The 21,432-nt window shown below is 39.3% G+C and overlaps 2 protein-coding genes across 10 annotated transcripts in view; one reads left to right on the forward strand and one right to left on the reverse strand.

Annotated features, from left to right (window-relative positions):
* Window positions 1-8,299: 8,299 nt before the first annotated feature.
* Window positions 8,300-11,383, reverse strand: MORN2 (MORN repeat containing 2). 2 transcript variants are annotated; one of them, XM_082427925.1, is made up of 4 exons: window positions 11,333-11,383; window positions 10,799-10,905; window positions 9,932-10,068; window positions 8,300-8,534 (listed from the first exon to the last, which is right to left on the reverse strand). In XM_082427925.1, the coding sequence occupies exons 3-4, from the start codon at window positions 10,066-10,068 to the stop codon at window positions 8,432-8,434; spliced, it is 240 nt and encodes a 79-aa protein (XP_082284051.1). In that variant the 5' UTR covers window positions 10,799-10,905; window positions 11,333-11,383; the 3' UTR covers window positions 8,300-8,431. The 2 variants fall into 2 exon arrangements, with proteins under 2 accessions (XP_082284051.1, XP_082284050.1); XM_082427924.1 differs by lacking the exon at window positions 11,333-11,383 and adding an exon at window positions 10,257-10,351.
* Window positions 11,384-13,653: 2,270 nt separating this feature from the next.
* Window positions 13,654-21,432, forward strand: part of DHX57 (DExH-box helicase 57) — a 59,753-nt gene continuing 51,974 nt past the window's right edge. For 2 of the 8 annotated variants that reach the window (XM_082427650.1, XM_082427652.1), the window contains exon 1: window positions 13,654-13,737. Coding sequence is in view for 3 of the 8 variants with exons in the window: in XM_082427648.1 (XP_082283774.1) it covers window positions 14,209-14,262 (54 nt within the window). In the remaining 5 variants the exon portion in view is untranslated. Of the gene's footprint in view, window positions 13,872-14,035; window positions 14,263-21,432 lie in introns of those variants that run through there. The other 6 variants (XM_082427654.1, XM_082427651.1, XM_082427655.1 and 3 more) reach the window with 6 other exon arrangements.

Raw genomic sequence — 21,432 nt, forward strand, 5'->3', positions numbered from 1 at the left:
TAAATGTTTGATAGAATTCACCTGTGAGGCCATCTGGTCCTGGACTTTTGTTCGTTGGAAGATTTTTAATCACAGTTTCAATTTCATTACTTGTGATTGGTCTGTTCATATTTTCTATTTCTTCCTGGTTCAGTCTTGGAAGGTTATACCTTTCTAAGAATTTGTCCATTTCTTCCAGGTTGTCCATTTTATTGGCATAGAGTTGATTATAGTAGTCTCTTAGGATGCTTTGTTTTTCTGTGGTGTCTGTTGTAACTTCTCCTTTTTCATTTCTAATTTTATTTTATTTTATTTTTTTTTTTATTTTTTTAAAATTTTTTTAAACATCTTTATTGAAGTATAATTGCTTCACAATGGTGTGTTAGTTTCTGCTTTATAACAAAGTGAATCAGCTACACATATACACACGTTCCCATATCTCCTCCCTCCTGCATCTCCCTCCCTCCCACCCTCCCCATCCCACCTCCCCAGGCGGTCACAAAGCACCAAGCTGATCTCCCTGTGCTATGTGGCTGCTTCCCACTAGCTATCTATTTTACATTTGGTAGTGTATATATGTCCATGACACTCCCTCACCCTGTCACATCTCACCCCTCCCCCTCCCCATATCCTTAAGTCCATTCTTTAGTAGGTCTGTGTCTTTATTCCCATCTTGCCACTAGGTTCTTCATGACCTTTTTTTTCTTTTTTTTCCTTAGATTCCATATATATGTGTTAGCATATACTGTATTTGTTTTTCTCTTTCTGACTTACTTCACTCTGTATGACAGACTCTAACTCCATCCACCTCATTACAAATACCTCCATTTCATTTCTTTTTATGGCTGAGTAATATTCCATTGTATATATGTGCCACATCTGCTTTATCCATTCATCTGATGATGGACACTTAGGTTGCTTCCATGTTCTGGCTATTGTAAATAGAGCTGCAATGAACATTTTGGTACATGACTCTTTTTGAATTATGGTTTTCTCAGGGTATATGCCCAGTAGTGGGATTGCTGGGTCGTATGGTAGTTCTATTTTTAGTTTTTTAAGGAACCTCCATACTGTTCTCCATAGTGGCTGTATCAATTTACATTCCCACCAACAGTGCAAGAGTGCTCCCTTTCCTCCACACCCTCTCCAGCACTTATTGTTTCTAGATTTTTTGATGATGGCCATTCTGACCGGTGTGAGATGATACCTCATTGTAGTTTTGATTTGCATTTCTCTAATGATGAATGAAGTTGAGCATTCTTTCATGTGTCTGTTGGCCATCTGTATATCTTCTTTGGAGAAATGTCTATTTAGGTCTTCTGCCCATTTTTGGATTGGGTTGTTTGTTTTTTTGTTATTGAGCTGCATGAGCTGCTTGTAAATCTTGGAGATTAATCCTTTGTCAGTTGCTTCATTTGCAAATATTTTCTCCCATTCTGAGGGTTGTCTTTTGGTCTTGTTTATGGTTTCCTTTGCTGTGCAAAAGCTTTTAAGTTTCATTAGGTCCCATTTGTTTATTTGTGTTTTTATTTCCATTTCTCTAGGAGCTGGGTCAAAAAGGATCTTGCTGTGATTTATGTCATAGAGTGTTCTGCCTATGTTTTCCTCTAAGAGTTTGATAGTGTCTGGCCTTACATTTAGGTCTTTAATCCATTTTGAGTTTATTTTTGTGTATGGTGTCAGGGAGTGTTCTAATTTCATACTTTTACATGTACCTGTCCAATTTTCCCAGCACCACTTATTGAAGAGGCTGTCTTTTCTCCACTGTATATGCTTGCCTCCTTTATCGAAGATAAGGTGACCATATGTGCGTGGGTTTATCTCTGGGCTTTCTATCCTGTTCCATTGATCTATATTTCTGTTTTTGTGCCAGTACCAAACTGTCTTGATTACTGTAGCTTTGTAATATAGTCTGAAGTCAGGGAGCCTGATTTCTCCAGCTCCATTTTTCGTTCTCAAGATTGCTTTGGCTATTCGGGGTCTTTTGTGTCTCCATACAAATTGTGAAATTTTTTGTTCTTGTTCTGTGAAAAATGCCAGTGGTAGTTTGATAAGGATTGCATTGAATCTGTAGATTGCTTTGGGTAGTAGAGTCATTTTCACAATGTTGATTCTTCCAATCCAAGAACATGGTATATCTCTCCATCTATTTGTATCATCTTTAATTTCTTTCATCAGTGTCCTATAATTTTCTGCATACAGGTCTTTTGTCTCCTTAGGTAGGTTTATTCCTAGATATTTTATTCTTTTTGTTGCAATGGTAAACGGGAGTGTTTTCTTAATTTCACTTTCAGATTTTTCATCATTAGTGTATAGGAATGCAAGAGATTTCTTTTTTTTTTCAGAGTGGTTGTACCAGTTTTTATTTCCAACAGTATGTAAGTTTTCCTGTTGTTCTACATTCTCACCAGTATTTAATATTATTTGTCTTTTTAACGTTAGCCTTTCTGGTGGGCAGTAGAGATATCATATTACGTACGATTTCAATGCACATTTCACTAAGTAGTGAAACTGAGCTTCTTTCATATATTTATTGACCATTTGGATATCTTCTGTTTTGAAATACCTCAGTGTTTTTTTTTATTGAGTTGTCTGCTTTTACTTATTGATTTGTGGAAATTCGTTATATACTCTTAATGAGCCCTTTGTCAGTTATCTGTGTTGCAAATACTTTTTCCTAATGTGCAGTTTATCTTTTTTACATTCCTACTGGTATTTTTTGATGAACAAACATTTTAATGTAGTCCAATTTATCTTTTTTTTCCTTTTTTGTGTCTTTTTAAAGACATCTCTGCATGCCACAAGATCATGAAAGTATGTTCCTACATGCTTAAAATGTATGTATCTGAGATCCATCTGGAATTGATTTTTGTGTATGTGTGAGAAACGGGAGTGTTTTCTTAATTTCACTTTCAGATTTTTCATCATTAGTGTATAGGAATGCAAGAGATTTCTGTGCATTAATTTTGTATCCTGCTACTTTACCAAAGTCATTGATTAGCTCTAGTAGTTTTCTGGTGGCAGTTTTAGGATTCTCTATGTATAGTATCATGTCATCTGCAAACAGTGACAGCTTTACTTCTTCTTTTCCGATTTGGATTCCTTTTATTTCTTTTCCTTCTCTGATTGCCGTGACTAAGACTTCCAAGACTATGTTGAATAATAGTGGTGAGAGTGGACATCCTTGTCTTGTTCCTGATCTTAGAGGAAATGCTTTCAGTTTTTCACCGTTGAGAATGATGTTTGCTGTGGGTTTGTCGTATATGGCCTTTATTATGTTGAGGTAGGTTCCCTCTATGCCCACTCTCTGGAGAGTTTTTATCGTAAATGGGTGTTGAATTTTGTCAAAAGCTTTTTCTGCATCTATTGAGATGATCATATGGTTTTTATTCTTCAATTTGTTAATATGGTGTATCACATTGATTGATTTGCATATATTGAAGAATCCTTGCATCCCTGGGATAAATCCCACTTGATCGTGGTGTATGATCCTTTTAATGTGTTGTTGGATTCTGTTTGCTAGTATTTTGTTGAAGATTTTTGCATCTATGTTCATCAGTGATATTGGCCTGTAGTTTTCTTTCTTTGTGACATCTTTGTCTGGTTTTGGTATCAGGGTGATGGTGGCCTCGTAGAATGAGTTGGGGAGTGTTCCTCCCTCTGCAATATTTTGGAAGAGTTTGAGAAGGATAGGTGTTAGCTCTTCTCTAAATGTTTGATAGAATTCGCCTGTGAAGCCATCTGGTCCTGGGCTTTTGTTTTTTGGAAGATTTTTAATCACAGTTTCAATTTCAGTGCTTGTGATTGGTCTGTTCATATTTTCTATTTCTTCTTGGTTCAGTCTCGGTAGGTTGTGCATTTCTAAGAATCTGTCCATTTCTTCCAGGTTGTCCATTTTATTGGCATAGAGTTGCTTGTAGTAATCTCTCATGATCGTTTGTATTTCTGCAGTGTCAGTGGTTACTTCTCATTTTTCATTTCTAATTTTATTGATTTGAGTCCTCTCCCTCTTTTTCTTGATGAGTCTGGCTAATGGCTTATCAATTTTGTCTATCTTCTCAAAGAACCAGCTTTTAGTTTTATTGATCTTTGCTATTGTTTTCTTTGTTTCTATTTCATTTATTTCTGTTCTGATCTTTATGATTTCTTTCCTTCTGCTAACTTTGGGTTTTGTTTGTTCTTCTTTCTCTAGTTCCTTTAGGTGTAAGGTTAGATTGTTTGCTAGAGATTTTTCTTGTTTCTTTAGGTAGGCTTGTATAGCTCTAAACTTCCCTCTTAGAACTGCTTTTGCTGCATCCCATAGGTTTTGGATTGTCGTGTTTTCATTGTCATTTGTCTCTAGGTATTTTTTGATTTCCTCTTTGATTTCTTCAGTGATCTCTTGGTTATTTAGTAAAGTATTGTTTAGCCTCCATGTGTTTGTGCTTTTCACATTTTTTTCCCTGTAATTCATTTCTTATCTCATAGCATTGTGGTCAGAAAAGATGCTTGATATGATTTCAATTTTCTTAAATTTACTGAGGCTTGATTTGTGACCCAAGATGTGATCTATCCTGGAGAATGTTCCGTGCGCACTTGAGAAGAAAGTGTAATCTGCTGTTTTTGGATGGAATGTCCTATAAATATCAATCAAATCTATCTGGTCTATTGTGCCATTTAAAACTTGTGTTTCCTTATTTATTTTCATTTTGGATGATCTGTCCATTGGTGTAAGTGAGGGGTTAAAGTCCCCCACTATTATTGTGTTACTGTCGATTTCCTCTTTTATAGCTGTTAGCAGTTGTCTTATGTATTGAGGTGCTCCTATGTTGGGTGCATATATATTTATAATTGTTATATCTTCTTCTTGGATTGATCCCTTGATCATTACGTAGTGTCCTTCCTTGTCTCTTGTAACATTCTTTATTTTAAAGTCTATTTTATCTGATATGAGTATTGCTACTCCAGCTTTCTTTTGATTTCCATTTGCATGGAATATCTTTTTCCATCCCCTCACTTTCAGTCTGTATGTGTCCCTAGGTCTGAAGTGGGTGTCTTGTAGACAGCATATGTATGGGTCTTGTTTTTGTATCCATTCAGCAAGCCTATGTCTTTTGGTTGGAGCATTTAATCCATTCACGTTTAAGGTAATTATCGATACGTATGTTCCTATGACCATTTTCTTAATTGTTTTGGGTTTGTTTTTGTAGGTCCTTTTCTTCTCTTGTGTTTCCCACTTAGAGAAGTTCCTTTAGCATTTGTTGTCGAGCTGGTTTGGTGGTGCTGAATTCTCTTAGCTTTTGCTTGTCTGTAAAGCTTTTGATTTCTCCATCAAATCTAAATGAGATCCTTGCCAGGTAGAGTAATCTTGGTTGTAGGTTCTTCCCTTTCATCACTTTAAGTATATCATGCCACTCCCTTCTGGCTTGTAGAGTTTCTGCTGAGAAATCAGCTGTTAACCTTATGGGAGTTCCCTTGTATGTTATTTGTCGTTTTTCCCTTGCTGCTTTCAATAATTTTTCTTCGTCTTTAATTTTTGCCACTTTGATTACTATGTGTCTCGGCGTGTTTCTCCTTGGGTTTCTCCTGTATGGGACTCTCTGCGCTTCCTGGACTTGGGTGGCTATTTCCTTTCCCATGTTAGGGAAGTTTTCGATTATAATCTCTTCAAATATTTTCTCTGGTCCTTTCTCTCTCTCTTCTCCTTCTGGGACCCCTATAATGCGAATGTTGTTGTGTTTAATGTTGTCCCAGAGGTCTCGTAGGCTGTCTTCATTTCTTTTCATTCTTTTTTCTTTATTCTGTTCCGTGGCAGTGAATTCCACCATTCTGTCTTCCAGGTCAGTTATCCATTCTTCTGCCTCAGTTATTCTGCTATTGATTCCTTCTAGTGTAGTTTTCATTTCAGTTATTGTATTGTTCATCTCTGTTTGTTTGTTCTTTAATTCTTCTAGGTCTTTGTTAAACATTTCTTGCATCTTCTCGATCTTTGCCTCCATTCTTATTCCGAGGTCCTGGATCATCTTCACTATCATTATTCTGAATTCTTTTTCTGGAAGGTTGCCTATCTCCACTTCATTTAGTTGTTTTTCTGGGGTTTTATCTTGTTCCTTCATCTGGTATATAGCCCTCTGCCTTTTCATCTTGTCTATCTTTCTGTGAATGTGGTTTTTGTTCCACAGGCTGCAGGACTGTAGTTTTTCTTGCTTCTGCTGGCTGCCCTCTGGTGTTTCAGGCTATCTAAGAGACTTGATGGGAGGCTCTGGTGGTGGGTAGAGCTGACTGTTGCTGTGGTGGTCAGAGCTCCGTAAAACTTTAATCCACTTGACTGTTGATGGGTGGGGCTGGGTTCCCTCCCTGTTGGTTGTTTTGCCTGAGGCAACCCAACACTGGAGCCTACCTGGGCTCTTTGGTGGGGCTAATGACAGACTCTGGGAGAGGTCACGCCAAGAAGTACTTCCCAGAACTTCTGCTGCCAGTGTCCTTGTCCCCACGGTGAAACAGAGCCACCCCCCGCCTCTTTAGGAGACCTTCCAACACTAGCAGGTAGGTCTGGTTCAGTCTCCCCTGGGGTCACTGTTCCTTCCCCTGGGTCCCAATGCGCACACTATTTTGTGTGCGCCCTCCAAGAGTGGGGTCTCTGTTTCCCCCAGTCCTGTCGGAGTCCTGCAATCAATTCCCGCTAGGCTTCAAAGTCATTCTCTAGGAATTCCTCCTCCCGTTGCCAGACCCCCAGGTTGGGAAGCCTGACATGGGGCTCAGAACCTTCACTCCAGTGGGTAGACTTCTGTGGTATAAGTGTTCGCCAGTCTGTGAGTCACCCACCCAGCAGTTATGGGATTTGATTTTACTCTGATTGCGCCCCTCCTACCGTCTCATTGTGGCTTCTCCTTTGTCTTTGGATGTGCGGTGTCTTTTTTGGTAAGTTCCAGTGTCTTCCTGTCGATCATTGTCCAGCAGCTAGTTGTGATTCTGGTGTTCTCACAAGAGGGAGTGAGAGCACATCCTTCTACTCCACCATCTTGGTTAATCCTCGAGAAACTGTTTTCCTCAGTGGCTGTACCATTTTTCATTCCCACCAGAAATATTTGAGGTTTCCAATTTCTCCACATCCTTGCCAATCTTTATTATATCTTTTTAAATATAGCCATCCTAGAGATTGGGAAGTGGTATCTTTTTTTTTTTTTTTAATATTTATTTGGTTGTGCCAGGTCTTAGTTGTGGCAGGCAGGCTCCTTAGTTGTGGCACATGGGCTCCTTAGTTGTGGTAGGCAGGATCCTTAGTTGTGGCATGTGAACTCTTAGTTGCAGCATGCACATGGGATCTAGTTCTCTGACCAGGGATCGAACCCAGGCCCCCTGCATTGGAAGCACGGAGTCTTAACCACTACGCCACCAGGGAAGTCCCGGGAAGTGGTATCTTATTGTGGGTTTAATTTGCATTTCCCTAAAGAGTAATGATGTTGAAGATCTTTCATTTGCTTATCAGACATTTGTATATCTTCTTTGAAGAAATGTCTATGCAAATCCTTTGTCCATATTTAAACTGGGTTGTCTTTTTATTTATATATATTTATGTATGAGTTCTGTATACTGAAAACTAAACCTTTACCTGATATATGATTTGCAAATATTTTCTCCCATTCTGTGGATTGTTCTTTCATTTTCTTGATAGTTTCCTTTAACACATAAGATATACTTTTTTTATATATATAAATTTATTTCATTTTTGGCTGCGTTGGGTGTTCATTGCTGCGCGTGGGCTTTCTCTAGTTGTGGTGAGCAGGGGCTACTCTTCATTGTGGTGCACGGGCTTCTCATTGCAGTGGCTTCTCTTGTTGCAGAGCACAGGCTCTAGGTGCGCGGGCTTCAATAGTTGTGGCTCACGGGCTGTAGAGCGCAGGCTCAGTAGTTGGGGTGCACGGGCTTAGCTGCTCCGCGGCATGTGGGATTTTCCCAGAACAGGGCTCAAACCCTTGTCCCCTGCGTTGGCAGGCGGATTCTTAACCACTGCACCACTAGGGAAGCCCAGATATACTTTTTAAAGATGACAAAACTCAGGCACAGGATTGGAAATTGAGTTTGTCAAGATCTGCATAGTTTTTCTTAAAATGAGCAAACTCTCAATTGAATCACGTAATTTATTTTCTTTCTTTTCCCCCCCCGCCCCTTTTTTGGCCACACTGTGTGGCATGCAGGATCTTAGTTCCTGGATCAGGTATCGAACCTGCGCCCCCTGCAGTGGAAGCACGGAGTCTTAACCACTGGACCGCCAAGGCAGTCCCTACATAACTTATTTTAAACTAATTATAAGATGATCAAAAGAAAGTTCAAAAAAGCATAAATGAGTGATGGTTTTATTGGCAAAATTACAATATATAGGCAGTGTATGAAGTTACTGCAGATGACATTTAGTTGTTTTCCTTACAACTAAAAGCTGCAATTACCACATTAAAACTTCAATGCAGAATATCTACATGTGGAGCTTTAGCCTCAGGCCTGGAGCAGCTGTGAAATGAAAGTTACCACACCATTCTAGTCCTTGGATATCAGTATATTGTCCTTCACCTTCCACCCTGCAATAGTAAAAAATAAGTGTGTTCATTAACCAAGACCAAAAATTTACGGTCCAGATATGATTGTCCAGTATATTAGATACTATGTCTGAAGAATTATATCTTTCCACTATCAAATTTTGGCTTAAAACCTGACATCCTGCTTTCATATCCTACAAAAAAAAAAAATTACTATTCCAAACAAATATTGTCATTATACAAATTTTGGTGTCTAAGATTTTAGGATTACATATGCTTAGTTTAGACCAAAACAGTCAAAAAGTGAAAAGTTTATATTGGTTATCTGGCTTAATTAGTTCATTCATTTATTCAACAAATGTTTATTGACCTTCAGCTATGTTTGAGGTGCTATGCTCTATGCTGGTGTTTTCTGGACTCTTCAGAGTGGTGAAAATGCACTTCACATAACCAAACAGACCTTTATCCCATGGGTTAGAGTTTTCTCCCTTTATTAACATCAGTGGGAAAAGTTTATATGCTGTCATCACAGACTTGGCATCAGAATAGGTGAACACTTTCTACCCTCCTCAATATGTATCAACCACTGCATAACAATTAGGTTGCATTTTCAATTCTGGAAATAATAAAGGGGTAGTTATAAATGAACCATGAACCTCTGGATGACACGGCATGGTATTTGGTGTGAGGATTAAGCTTGTAAAGATACATGGTGGAGGGTAGGGGTAGGGATTTGGATGAAGGTGGTCAAAAGGTACAAACTGCCAGTTACAAGATAAATAAGGTACTAGGGATGTGATGTACAACATGATAAATATAATTAACACTGCTGTATGTTATATGTAAAAGTTGTTGAGAGAAAATCCTTAGTTCTTATCACAAGGAAAAATATTTTTTTCTTTTTCTTTTATTTTGTGTCAGTGTGAGGTGATGAATGTTCACTACACTTACTGTGGTCATCACTTCATCATGTACCTAAGTCGAATCATTATGCTGTACACCTTGAATTTATACAGTGCTGTATGTCTATTATATCTCAAACTGGAAGAAAAAATAAAATCTAAAACCAAAAAAAATGTTTATCAAGATATTTCAAGTGAAAATAATTTTTGGCCTAAATTTTCTCAATAATTGCAACAAGCTTTCCATTTCCAATATGACTGCAAAAAGTTCTATAGGAACAGAAGTCAAGAGGAAATAAATGAAAAGTCTAATAGATTATCACCAAGAATGATATTTTCTTTTGGAGGCTCATGATGGCCTTAGCCTCTCTTATAACATTTTTTTCCCCAACATATAACCCAAATTTTCCAAACTATATTATAAATATATTTTAACTAAATACATTACAAAAGAAATTTAGCATTAACTAAATTTTTAAGCAAATGTGCCTGAAAAGGCTCTTTTAGAACTACAATGACATTTTATTTTAAACTTACCTATTTTCATTGAAATTTCCAGTGTACTTTGCCCCAGTTGGGAATGTATAAGTCCCCAGTCCATGAAACATATTGTCCTTAAAGTGTCCTTCATATACTGCTCCTGAAAAATGCTCAAGTCTTCCAAAACCATTCATCTGTTTGTAACAAAGGAAATTACCTCAGTAACTAATCTTCAGTTCCCTAGAACATTTCAAAAATGTACACATATGTCTATCATCTACTTTGTTATTATTTAATCTATCATTGTATCATCCTTTATTTTCACAAAAATAAGATAACATTTTATCATTGTCCTTTGTATGTATCTCTCTGTGAAACTCACCAAGTCAACGTTTCTGATCGGGGGCACTTGAACATCTTGGGGGTCCATGATGATAATAACAGGGGTCCTCAAGATACCTTGACTATATCAAAAAGCTTAAAGGACACCCAGTTTAGTTAGCCCAGAAATGGCACAAAGAAGTTGTTAAGAACAAAAATTTGTATTCAGGCAGGCCCGAGAACACATTTTTATTTCATCACTTACTAGCTGGGCAAGAAATCTGAGCCTGATTTCCCTCAATTGTAAAATAGGAACATTAATGGTATCTGACTCGTGAGGCTGCTATGAGGATTCAATGAGAAAATTATGTAATGAGTTCACTTTGCTCAATGAATAGGAAATAAGAAAGATGATAATGATGATAATTAGCTCTCTGCATGAGTTTAATACTATTCTTATTTCATATATGTTAAATATAATCATTTGTTATTTTTATTGCATGGTCTACTCATATGTGTTTTTTGATTAATGGTGAAATGCCTGGAACCATTTAACCAATAGAGTTACTTATCCACTGTCAATGTTCAAAACAACAATAATACCTTGTCATCTTTCCAGCTTCCTGTGTAGACAATCCCATTAGGAGTGGTATGAATACCTATTCCATTTCTCTCAAAGATTCCAGAAGATGTTCTTGTACAATCCCCATCTAAACAAGAGAGAAATACTGAAGATTATAAAAGGGAACCCTGTTTGACTAAGTAATAAAATAGTTATGTTCAGGCTTAATCAGAACTGCATCCCCTATGGGTCTCTTTGGCTTCCTAGCACTGAAATTGATGAGACCAGAGATGAGGAGCTCCATGGACCTAGGTCTTGTAATCATTGACACTCAGGGGCCCACAAGATTGACATATGGCTATGGCCCTCCCATAGCTTTCCAAGGCACACTGTCTATACATAACATTAGAGTTTAGATTTAAAATCTGTTCCTCCATTAGTATTTCTATGTTATTTTGTTTAATGGAGTTAATATCTCAGTAGTAGTTTTATAAAGTGTAACAGTCTCAGTTTTGTACCCTTAAGCTATTTAATTTTAGTCTATATAGAAAAAAGTAATTGAAATGTATGCTTACCATACTTGTCTCCATTTGGAAATATAAAGTTTATCTTAAATACTTCTGGAGCTGTTTTAAAAGATTTCAGAAAAGTCGCATAAGCTTAAATATTTTTACATCGTAAGACCTATAACATATTTGCTTCAAGAGCTAACCAAATAGACTCACTTCATATGATCACAAGCATATCATGATTACTTGGCATTTCCATAGTCTAGTGTAGGGTCCTGGGGAAATAAATGATTTTGTCTAGATGATCAATTTTTACTTGTTTATTATAACAGCTTTATTAATATATCATTCACATACCACCAAAGTTACCCTTTAAAAGTATACAAAATTCATTTTTTTAGCATACTCAGAGTTGTGTAACTGTCACCATAATCTAATTTTTCAATATTTTAATCACCCCCAAAAGAAATCCTGTACATATTAGCAGTTACTCTCCATTACCCTAAAACTCACCCAACCCCTGGCAACCACTAATCTACTCTGTCTCTATGTACTGGTGTATTCTAGATAGTTCCTAGAAATGGAATCATACAATATGTGGTCCTTTGTGATTAGCTTCTTTTACTTAGCTTCAAGGTTCATCCATGTTGTAGCATGTATCAGTATTTCACCACTTTTTATTGCCGAATAGTCCATGCTACAAAAATAACGCATTGTGTTTATCTATTCATCAGTTGATGGCCAGTTGGGTTGTTTCCAGTTTTGGCTGTTATGAATAATGCTATGAACATTCATGTATAATTTTTTGTGTGGACATATGTTTTTATTTCTCTTGGGTATATGATCTATTGATTGTCTCACAGAGGTAAGGTAGCGTGAACAATCTCTGATTTGGCAGTGGAAGGAAATAGAAAATAAAGAAAGATAGTAAGTGAGAAGGGGTGGGGGAGGGAGTGGGGTCCAAACAGAATGAGATTGGAATGGAGACCAGGTGAAAAAGGGACAAAGACAACCGCAGGCCTGGGGGATGGCGGGTGGGGTGGAATCTATGCCTCAGAGCCCTGGGACATTTAGTGGACTAAAACATTAGAAACTAATTTTTGCCAATACTGAAGAAAACGTATGTGAAGATAAGTAAACTATAACTTCTAGGACAATAGTCTACTAGAATGTTACTCAAAGTGTGGCCATCCATTAGAATCATCTGGGATGCTTTACAAGTTCCTACGCCCTTCCACACTGCTGAATCAGAATCTCTGTGGGTGGGACAAGAGAACTGATCTTTTTAATTGAAAAATTAATGAGTGACAGTTGAGAAAGGCTGAAAGCTCATCCCCTCTGAGGAAACAGAGCTAATAACACAATAGGCAGAAGACTTAAACATCATCAGAGAGAAAGGTAGGGTATAGCAGCCTTGAGACAGGAGTGGATGCTTATGAAAAAATAATTAGCAATCTAGGAAATGAATAATATAATTGTTGAAATAAACCTCTTTAGGCTGAATAGCAGAATGAATACCGTTGAAAAGTAAATTAGTGAACTGGAACACAAGGTTGAAAATTTTTCCCAGAAAGAGGCATAAAGGAAAACAGAGATATCACCTGACAAGGCCTTTCATATCTCCCCTCACCCCCAGACTCCTCCAGGAGCCCCCAGGAGGTCTATCCCTAGTGTAGTACTTAGGGCCCTATTAAAATAACGCTTTTGTGCCGGAGTCCCTTCTCACACTCCACTCCTCTGGGTCAGGATCACGGATTAGTTAAATCTCTTTTCCCACCCTAGTGTCCAGCTCAGTGCTTAGTACTTACTGGTAGGAACTGAAAGTTTAGTGAATGAGTGGCACTTGGGAAGCAATCGTTAGAGGCTTACTAAGCAGAGCACTAAACGTGATCATACAAGAAACCGAACTGTTTCAATTGCCTTTAAATGGTTCCACATCCGAAACTTTGGACTGTTAGAGCTAGAGGGAGGGAACCTAAGAGATCCAGACTGGCAACAGAGAGGAAACTGAAACCAGAGACGCTGGCACTTCCCTAAGGTGTCACAACAGCGAATCGACGGCCGAATGAGAGCTAGAATCCAGGTCTCCAGATTCCCACAGCACGGGTTCTCCGCGCCCCCATCCCACCAGCTGTGTAGACGCTCAGGAAATATGTCACACCCGTACCGGAGTTGCCAGGGGCCGAGCTCCGGCTCAGTGCGAGTTCTACTTAAAGGGGCGTTGGGAGGATGGGACACTCACTCGACACAGGGGTGCTGGAGAGATTTTCTGGACTCTGCGATTCCCCCTGGGCCGCCAGCTCTGTGGCCTGGAGGGAAGGAAGCAGTAGCTCAGCGCAGACTGCGACTTGGTTGCTAGGGCGACCAGGCACCTCTCACCCGGAAGCGAATAGACAAGGGCCCGAGGTTGAGCCAATCAGAAGGCGCCAGGGCTGGGCCGCTGCAGCTGGGCCGCTGCGGAGCAGCTCCAGGTGAGGTCCCGGTGGGTGGCGGCGCCCGGCTGGGGCCTTGGCCGCTGGGCGCCGCGTCCTAACAGACGCCCCGGGAAGCAGCGCTGCGAGCCCGGGGCGGCCTCCCCTGCCGCGTGTGAGAGATGTATTTCCGTGTGCGTGGTCTGCGCGTCGCCCTAGTAGTCAGTGAGCGGACCCTTCTACCGACTCCCTGTCCCGGAGTGGTCAGGGTCTGAGGAGCCTCCCGGCCCGGTGGGATACAGCCTGTCTGGCTGGGGCCGGTGAGTCTGGAGCATTAGGATCCCAGGCCCTGGGACCGGGCCCGGCGGGGGTCGGCAGCGGAGGCTGTCCACGCTCAGGCTGGAGGCGGGGGAGCTGAATTCAGGCTCGGAGCGGGATAAAGGGTGGAATTGGAGGGGCTCAGGTTTCGTTTCCTGTCTCTGTCTCCATCTCCAATGGGTGGCTATTTGGGGAGAGGATTTGCTGCGATGTATGCTGGAAGAAAGGTACCAGGTCTGGGTATCTGCAAGGAGCTGGATATATGGGGTGAGTCAGAGATTTGCCTAGGAGGGCAATGGTTTGTGGTCAGTTTTCAGCGCCCAGCTTGGTGATTCTGTTCCTGGGAGCCAAACTTGGATGTGAAACAAAGGATACTCTTCCAGCCAAACTTAGGTTCCTGCGTCCACGGTGAACAAAGATAGTTGGAATCTTCCCAGACTAAATGAATTTATGATGTTTTGGCATCTTGTGGGCCTACCTGGCCGGGAAGAAACTGCCCTTCCCAGGGCTAGCTAATTAACAATTAACCTGTGAACACGCCTTTCATATGCAAAACAACCAATCCTGCATCCTTACTTCCAACCACCTCCTTTGTATAACCACCACGCTAGTAGTTCCCCTGCCCTAAATCAGACTGGGGCCAGGTACCCTATGCCTCAGAGTCTGTGGGAATTACTCAAACTAGCCAATCCTAAACTGATTACCCTGCCCGGCCTCGCGTGTCCCGTGAAAAACCCAGGAAAGGCTACAGCCTATGCCTTACTCTTGTTCCTTTCTGCCTCCTCCTGGGACTGGTGCTTCCCCCTGTGGCCCACCGTGGCATGGCATGCCTCTCCTTTCTAGGGGAGTTGTAAATAACATTAAACTTTTCTTTCAGTGGTATTGATCTCTCTGTGTCAGCACTCAGTCACCTTTACAAATTAAGACCCAGGCACAAATCACAGGGGGGGATGGCTTAACAGTAAGTTTTGTTGTTTTGTTTTCTTGTTTTATTTATTTATTTAGCTGCATCAGGTTTTAGTTGTGGCACATGGGATCTTTCGTTGCGGCGTGTGGGGTCAGTAGTTGTGGCACATGGGCTTAGTTGCCCCGTGGCATGTGGGATCTTAGTTCCCTGACCAGGGATTGAACCCGTGTGCCCTGCATTGGAAGGTGGATTCTTTTTTTTTTTTTTTTTTAATAAATTTATTTTTGGCTGTGTTGGGTCTTCGTTGCTGCGCGTGGCTTTCTCTAGTTGCGGCGAATGGGGGCTACTCTTCGTTGCGGTGTGCGGGCTTCTCACTGCGGTGGCTCCTCTTGTTGTGGAGCACGGGCTGTAGGTGCAGTGGGCTTCAGTAGTTGTGGCACGTGGGCTCTAGAGCGCAGGCTCAGTAGTTGTGGTGCACGGGCTTAGTTGCTCCACGGCATGTGGGATCTTCCTGGACCAGGGCTCGAACCCGTGTCCCCTGCATTGGCAGGTGGACTCTCAACCACTGCGCCACCAGGGAAGCCCTGGAAGGTGGATTCTTAATCACTGGACCACCAGGGAAGTCCCAACACTAAGTTTTGAATTGAAGATACAAAGTACATGTTTGGGGGGGTAAGAGGGAAATATGGGGGAAAGAATTTCAGCTTTGGAGTCTAATGGATTGTTTCAAACCCTGGCTCCAGACTTTGCTTCTATAGTTGGTGACATTAGACAAGTCATGTAATTTATCTGTTACTCTAGTTTCCTCTGCTATAAAATATAGAAAATAATATTTAACTTACAGGAGTTTTAGAGAAGTAAATGAAAAATCTTACCTTTCCCCTCAATGCAGACTTGTATTTCCAACTATTAATACCTTCTACATATCTCCATTTGAATATCTAGAAGACATCTCAAATGTAACATTCATTCTGAACTTGTGACACTCCCCGTATCTTTTCCTCCCCACTATTCCCATTTTGATCACATGGCTGAGCACAGGACCCCTATTCACCTAGTTAATCTAGGCCCTAAAATCTTACAGTAATTCTAGACACTTCTCTCTCATACCTTGCATCTAATTCATCTACTGTTAAAATACATTGAGAATCTATGGCCACTTTTCAGCTCCACTTGCTTCCACCCTAGTCCATCTCACTGTGTTTTTTTTTGTTTGTTTGTTTTGTTTTTTATCTCCAGACTGAACAACTGCAGTAGTTTCTAACTGGCCTCCTGGTTCTCCTCACCTCCCTAAAGACTTTTTATTCTTCACAAAACAGCTAGAGTAATTTTTTTTTTTTTTACTTTTTTCTAGATAATTTTAATGTAAATCTGAAGTTTTAAAAAATTTTTATTTTCTATTGGAGTATATTTGATTAACAATGTTGTGTTAGTTTCAGGTGTACAGCAAAGTGATTCAGTTATATATATATATATATATATATATATATATATATACACGTATCTATTCTTTTTCAAATTCTTTTCCCATTTAGGTTATTACAGAATATTGAGCAGAGTTCCCTGTGCTATACAGTAAGTCCTTGTTGGTTACCTATTTTATCTTATTTTATTTTTTACAGACTTTATTGATGCAGACCATTTTTCAAGTCTTTATTGAATTTGTTACAATATTGCTTCCGTTTTATGTTTTGGTTTTTTGGCTGCGAGGCATGTGAGATCTTAGCTCCCCAACCAGGGATCGAACCCACACCCCCTGCATTGGAAGGTGAAGTCTCAACCACTGGACGGCCGGGAAGTCCCTGGTTATCTATTTTAAATACAGCAGTGTGTATATGTCAATCCCAAGCTCCCAGTCTATCCCTCCCCCCAACCCTTCCCTCCTGGTAACCATAAGTTTGTTCTCTAAGGCTGTGATGTTCTCTAAGTCTGTGAGTCTGTTTCTGTTTTGTAAATAAGTTCATCTGTATCTTTTTTTTTTTTTAAGATTCCGCATATAAGCCATATCATTTATTTGTCTTTCTCTGTCTGACTTACTTCACTTACTATGGTAATCTCCAGGTCCATCCATGTTGCTGCAAATGGCATTATTTCATTCTTTTTTTTTTTAATATTTATTTATTTGTTTATCTGGCTGTGCTGGGTCTTAGTTGTAGCACATGGGATCTTCGTTGCAGCATGTGGGATCTTTAGTTGCGGCATGTGAGATCTTTAGCTGTGACATGTGGGCTCTTTTAGTTGCAGCATGCAGGCTCTTAGTTGCAGCATGCAGGATCTAGTTCCCTGACCAGGGATCGAACTCAGACCCCCTGCGTTGGGAGCACGGAGTCTTAACGACTAGACCACCAGGGGAGTCCCCTACGTTATTTCATTCTTTTTAATGGCTGAGTGATATTCCATTATATATGTGTACCACATCTTCTTTATCCATTCATCTGTCGATAGACATTTAAGTTGCTTTCATGTCTTGACTACTGTAAACAGTGCTGCAGTGAACATTGGGGTGCCTGTATCCTTTCTAACCATGTTTTTCTATGGATATATGCCCAGTGGTGGGATTGCGGGATCATATGGTAGCTCTATTTTTAGTTTTTTAAGGAACCTCCATGCTATTCTCCATAGTGGCTCTACCAATTTACATTCCCACCAACAGTGTAGGAGGGTTCCCTTTTTAGAGTAATTGTTTTAAAACCTAAGTCAGTCATACCAAGCTTTTGCCTCTGCTCTCTAGTGACTTTCTGTTATATTTAGAATAAAATTCAAAGTTCTTCCCAGGACCTACATGGCCGTCTACTTTCTGACCTCATCTCCTTTGCTCACTATATTGCAGACCCACCAGACTCCTTACTGTTCATCCAGCCCAGTGCATTGAAGATGTTCTGGACTTGGCCCCTTTTCACCTACTGTTGCTTCTGCTTACAATGTACTTTTCACAAACATTTCATGACTCATTTTCTGAATGTTCAGGTGTCTGCTCAATATGATCAGAAAAATGGCCACTCTAACTCGACCGCTCTATCTAAAATAACACTCTCAGAGTTTTTCATTTTCTTCATAGCACTTAACTGATATTATGTATTTATTTATTGTCTGTCTTACTCTCTAGAGGATAAGCTTCATGAGGCAGGAACTTTTGTCGTCTTTGCTGTTATATCCCTAGGACTTGGCACATAATAAGTGCTTAATAAATATTTGTGGAATGAATAAATAAATGAATGAATCTCCATTCTCATATCAGTCATTTATTCAACCTTCAGCCATTCTTCAAATACATATTGAATTTCTTCTATATGCCAGACACTGAGTTAGAGGTACATTGGTAATCAAAATAGACATAATTCTTGCCTTCAGAGAGCTTCTGGGGAGGCGGGAAGATAAACATAAAAGAAACAATAAATATGAATAATTATGAAGGATTTTGAAGAAAGGAATATCAAGAAACCTAGTTTAATTTCTACATGTTTGTGAGTTTCCCAGATATTTCCCTGCTTTTGATTTCAAATTTCATTCCGCTGTGGTTGCAAAACATACTTTGTATCATTTCTGTCTTTTGAAATTTATTGAGGTTTTTTTTATAGCCTAGCATATGGTCTATCCTGGAAAATTTTCCTTATACACATAAGGAAAATGTATATTTTTATTGGGTAGAGTGTTCTGTAGATGTCTCTTAGGTCTAGTTGGTTTATACTGTGTTTCAAGTCTTCTATTTCTTTATTGATCTTCTGTCTACAGTAAGTCCCCTACATACGAACCTTCAAGTTGTGAAGTTTCAAAGATGTGAACATGTGTTTGCATGTCCAATCACGTAAGTTAGCTCATGTGTCTGGCGAACATCGTCACGTGTGCATCCTCTACAAGTGGTTGTGCTTTTGTGTACTTTACTGTACAGTACTGTATAGAGTACAATAGTACAGTATCTTTATTTCAAGCCCAGGATGTCCGGAAGCAAGTGTAAAAGCAGCAGTATATAGCCGATTGTGTTAGTTGGGTACCTAGGCTAATCTTGTTGGACTTACGAACAAATTGGACTTATGAATGAGCTCTCAGAACAGAACTTGTTCGTATGTAGGGGACTTACAGTAGTTGTTCTCTACCATTGTTGAAAGTGGGTATTGAAGTTTCCTACTGTTATGCATTGTCTATTTCTCTGTTCATTTCTTCTTCTTTTTTTTTTTTTGGCTGCACTGGGTCTTCGCTGCTGTGCGCAGGCTTTCTCTAGTTGCCGCGAGCAGGGGTTACTATTCGTTGTGGTGTGCGGGCTTCTCATTGCGGTGGCTTCTCTTGTTGCGGAGCACGGGCTCTAGGTGCACGGGCTTCAGTAGTTGCAGCACGCAGGCCCTAGAGCTTGTGGGCTTCAGTGGTTGCGGTGCGTGGGCTCAGTAGTTGCGCCGCGTGGGCTCTAGGGCACACAGGCTTCAGTAGTTGTGGCATGCAGGCTCAGTAGTTGCGGTGCACGGGCTTAGTTGCTCCATGGCATGTGGGATCTTCCTGGACCAGGGCTCAAACCCGTGTCCCCTGCATTGGCAGGTGGATTCTTACCCACTGCACCACCACAGAAGTCCTCTCTGTTCATTTCTGTCAGTTGTTGCTTTATGTATTCTGGTGCTCTGTTATTAGGTGCAATATATTTGTAATTGTTAATATCTTCCTCATGGATTGACTCTCTTATCATTATGAAATGTCCTTCTTTATCTCTAACAACATTTTTTGCTTTAAAGTCTATTTCGTCTGATATTAGCATAGTCATTCCAGCTTTCTTGTGGTTGCTGTTTGCATGATTTTTCTTTTTCCATCCTTTTACTTTTCATTTATTTGTATCTTTGAATTAAAGTGATAGCATATAGTTGGTTCTTGTTTTTATACAGTCTGATAATTTGTCTTTTGATTGAATTGTCCAATCCATTCACATTTAATGTTGGTATAGTGGAATTTACATTTACCCTTCTACTTTTTGTTGTCTGTATGTCTCGTCTATTTTGTTTCTCTGTTCCTACTTTACTGCTTTCTTTTGCATTATCATTAAATGAACATTTTCTAATTCAGTATTTTAATTTCTTTAATGATTTTTTTCACGATATTTTTTTTGAGTTTTTGTTTTGTTTTTTAGTGACTGCCCAAGGGTTTATCTTGTACATCTTGACATATCAGAATCAGCTTCACATTTATACTAGCTCAATTTTAGTAGTGTATTGAAATGTTACTCTCATACAGCTGTATTCCTTTCCCCTCCTTTTTGCAGTATTATTGTTACACATATTATATCTATTAATATTACAAACCCAAGTGTACATTCTTCTCTATTTTTTATATTGAAATGTAGTTGGTTTAAAATGTGTTAGTTTCAGGTGTACAGCAAAGTGATTTAGTTATACGTGTGTGTGTGTGTGCGTGTGTGTGTGTATTTATATTCTTTTTTAGATTCTTTTCCATTATAGGTTATTATAAGATACTGAGTATAGTTCCCTGTGCTATACAATAGGTCCTTATTGCTTATCTATTTTATATATAGTAGTGTGTATATTTTAATCCAAAACTCCTAATTTACCTCTCCCCCCCATCCCCCTTTGGTAACCATAAGTTTATTTTTTATGTCTGTGAGTCCATTTCTGTTTTGTAAATAAGTTCATTTGTATCATTTTTTTTTAGATTCCTTATAAAGCAATATCGTGTGATATTTGTCTTTCTCTGTCTGACTTACTTCACTTAGTATGATAATCTCTAGGTCCATCCATGTTGTTGCTAATGGCATTATTTCATTCTTTTTTATGGCTGAGTAATATTCCATTGTGTATCTATACCACATCTTCTTTATCCATTCATCTGTCAATGGGTACTTAGGTTGCTTCCCCAACTGTACATTGTTATAGTTATTGCTTTACCATCTGTAGTCATTTTCTTAACCCAGTACAACTATGCTCCCACTGATCTGCTTTGTTCTGTTATTAGCAAATATATTACATTTCTATACATCACAGGTCCAATATTACATTATGTACATATTATTTTATACAGTTGCTTTTTAAATCGGTTATGTGAAGAAAGGAGAAAAATATACATTTACACTGTTTTGTTGGCTTTGAGGGGAGGGGGTTGTTTTTGTTTTTTGGGTTTTTTTGTAATTACACAATTACCTTTATTGGTGCTTCTTGTTTTTTGTGTGGATTCCAGTTATCATCTAGGGTCACTTGCTTCAGCTTGAAGAGCTTCCTTTAGTATTTTTTTGTAAAGCAGGTCTGCTGTCAACAAATTCTCTGCTTTTATCTGAGAAACTTTTAATTTCACCTCCAATCTTGAAAGATAGCTTTTCTGGATATAGGATTATTGGTTGACAGTTCTTTTCTTTAAGTCCTTTGAATGTATTATGTCACTGCCTTCTGGCCTCCATCGTTTCTGCCAGAAAGTCAACTGTTAATCTTACTGGGTTTATATCTGTAAGTGTCAAGTTGTTTTTCTCTAAATGCTTTCAAGATTTCTCCTTGTCTTTAACTTTCAGCATTTTTACATACTGTGTCTGTTTAGGGATCTATGGG

Source organism: Balaenoptera physalus (assembly GCF_965194825.1).
Source record: "Balaenoptera physalus genome assembly, chromosome: 15".
In the NCBI taxonomy this organism is placed as follows: Eukaryota; Metazoa; Chordata; class Mammalia; order Artiodactyla; family Balaenopteridae; genus Balaenoptera; species Balaenoptera physalus.

Coding starts and splice junctions, on each gene's coding strand:
- MORN2 (XM_082427924.1), bottom strand. CDS start 10,304: ATGGACCCCCAAGATGTTCAAGTGCCCCCGATCAGAAACGTTGACTTG. Junction 10,069..10,256: donor CGATCAGAAACGTTGACTTG/GTGAGTTTCACA, acceptor TGTTACAAACAG/ATGAATGGTTTTGGAAGACT. Junction 8,535..9,931: donor GGAAATTTCAATGAAAATAG/GTAAGTTTAAAA, acceptor TTACTATTGCAG/GGTGGAAGGTGAAGGACAAT.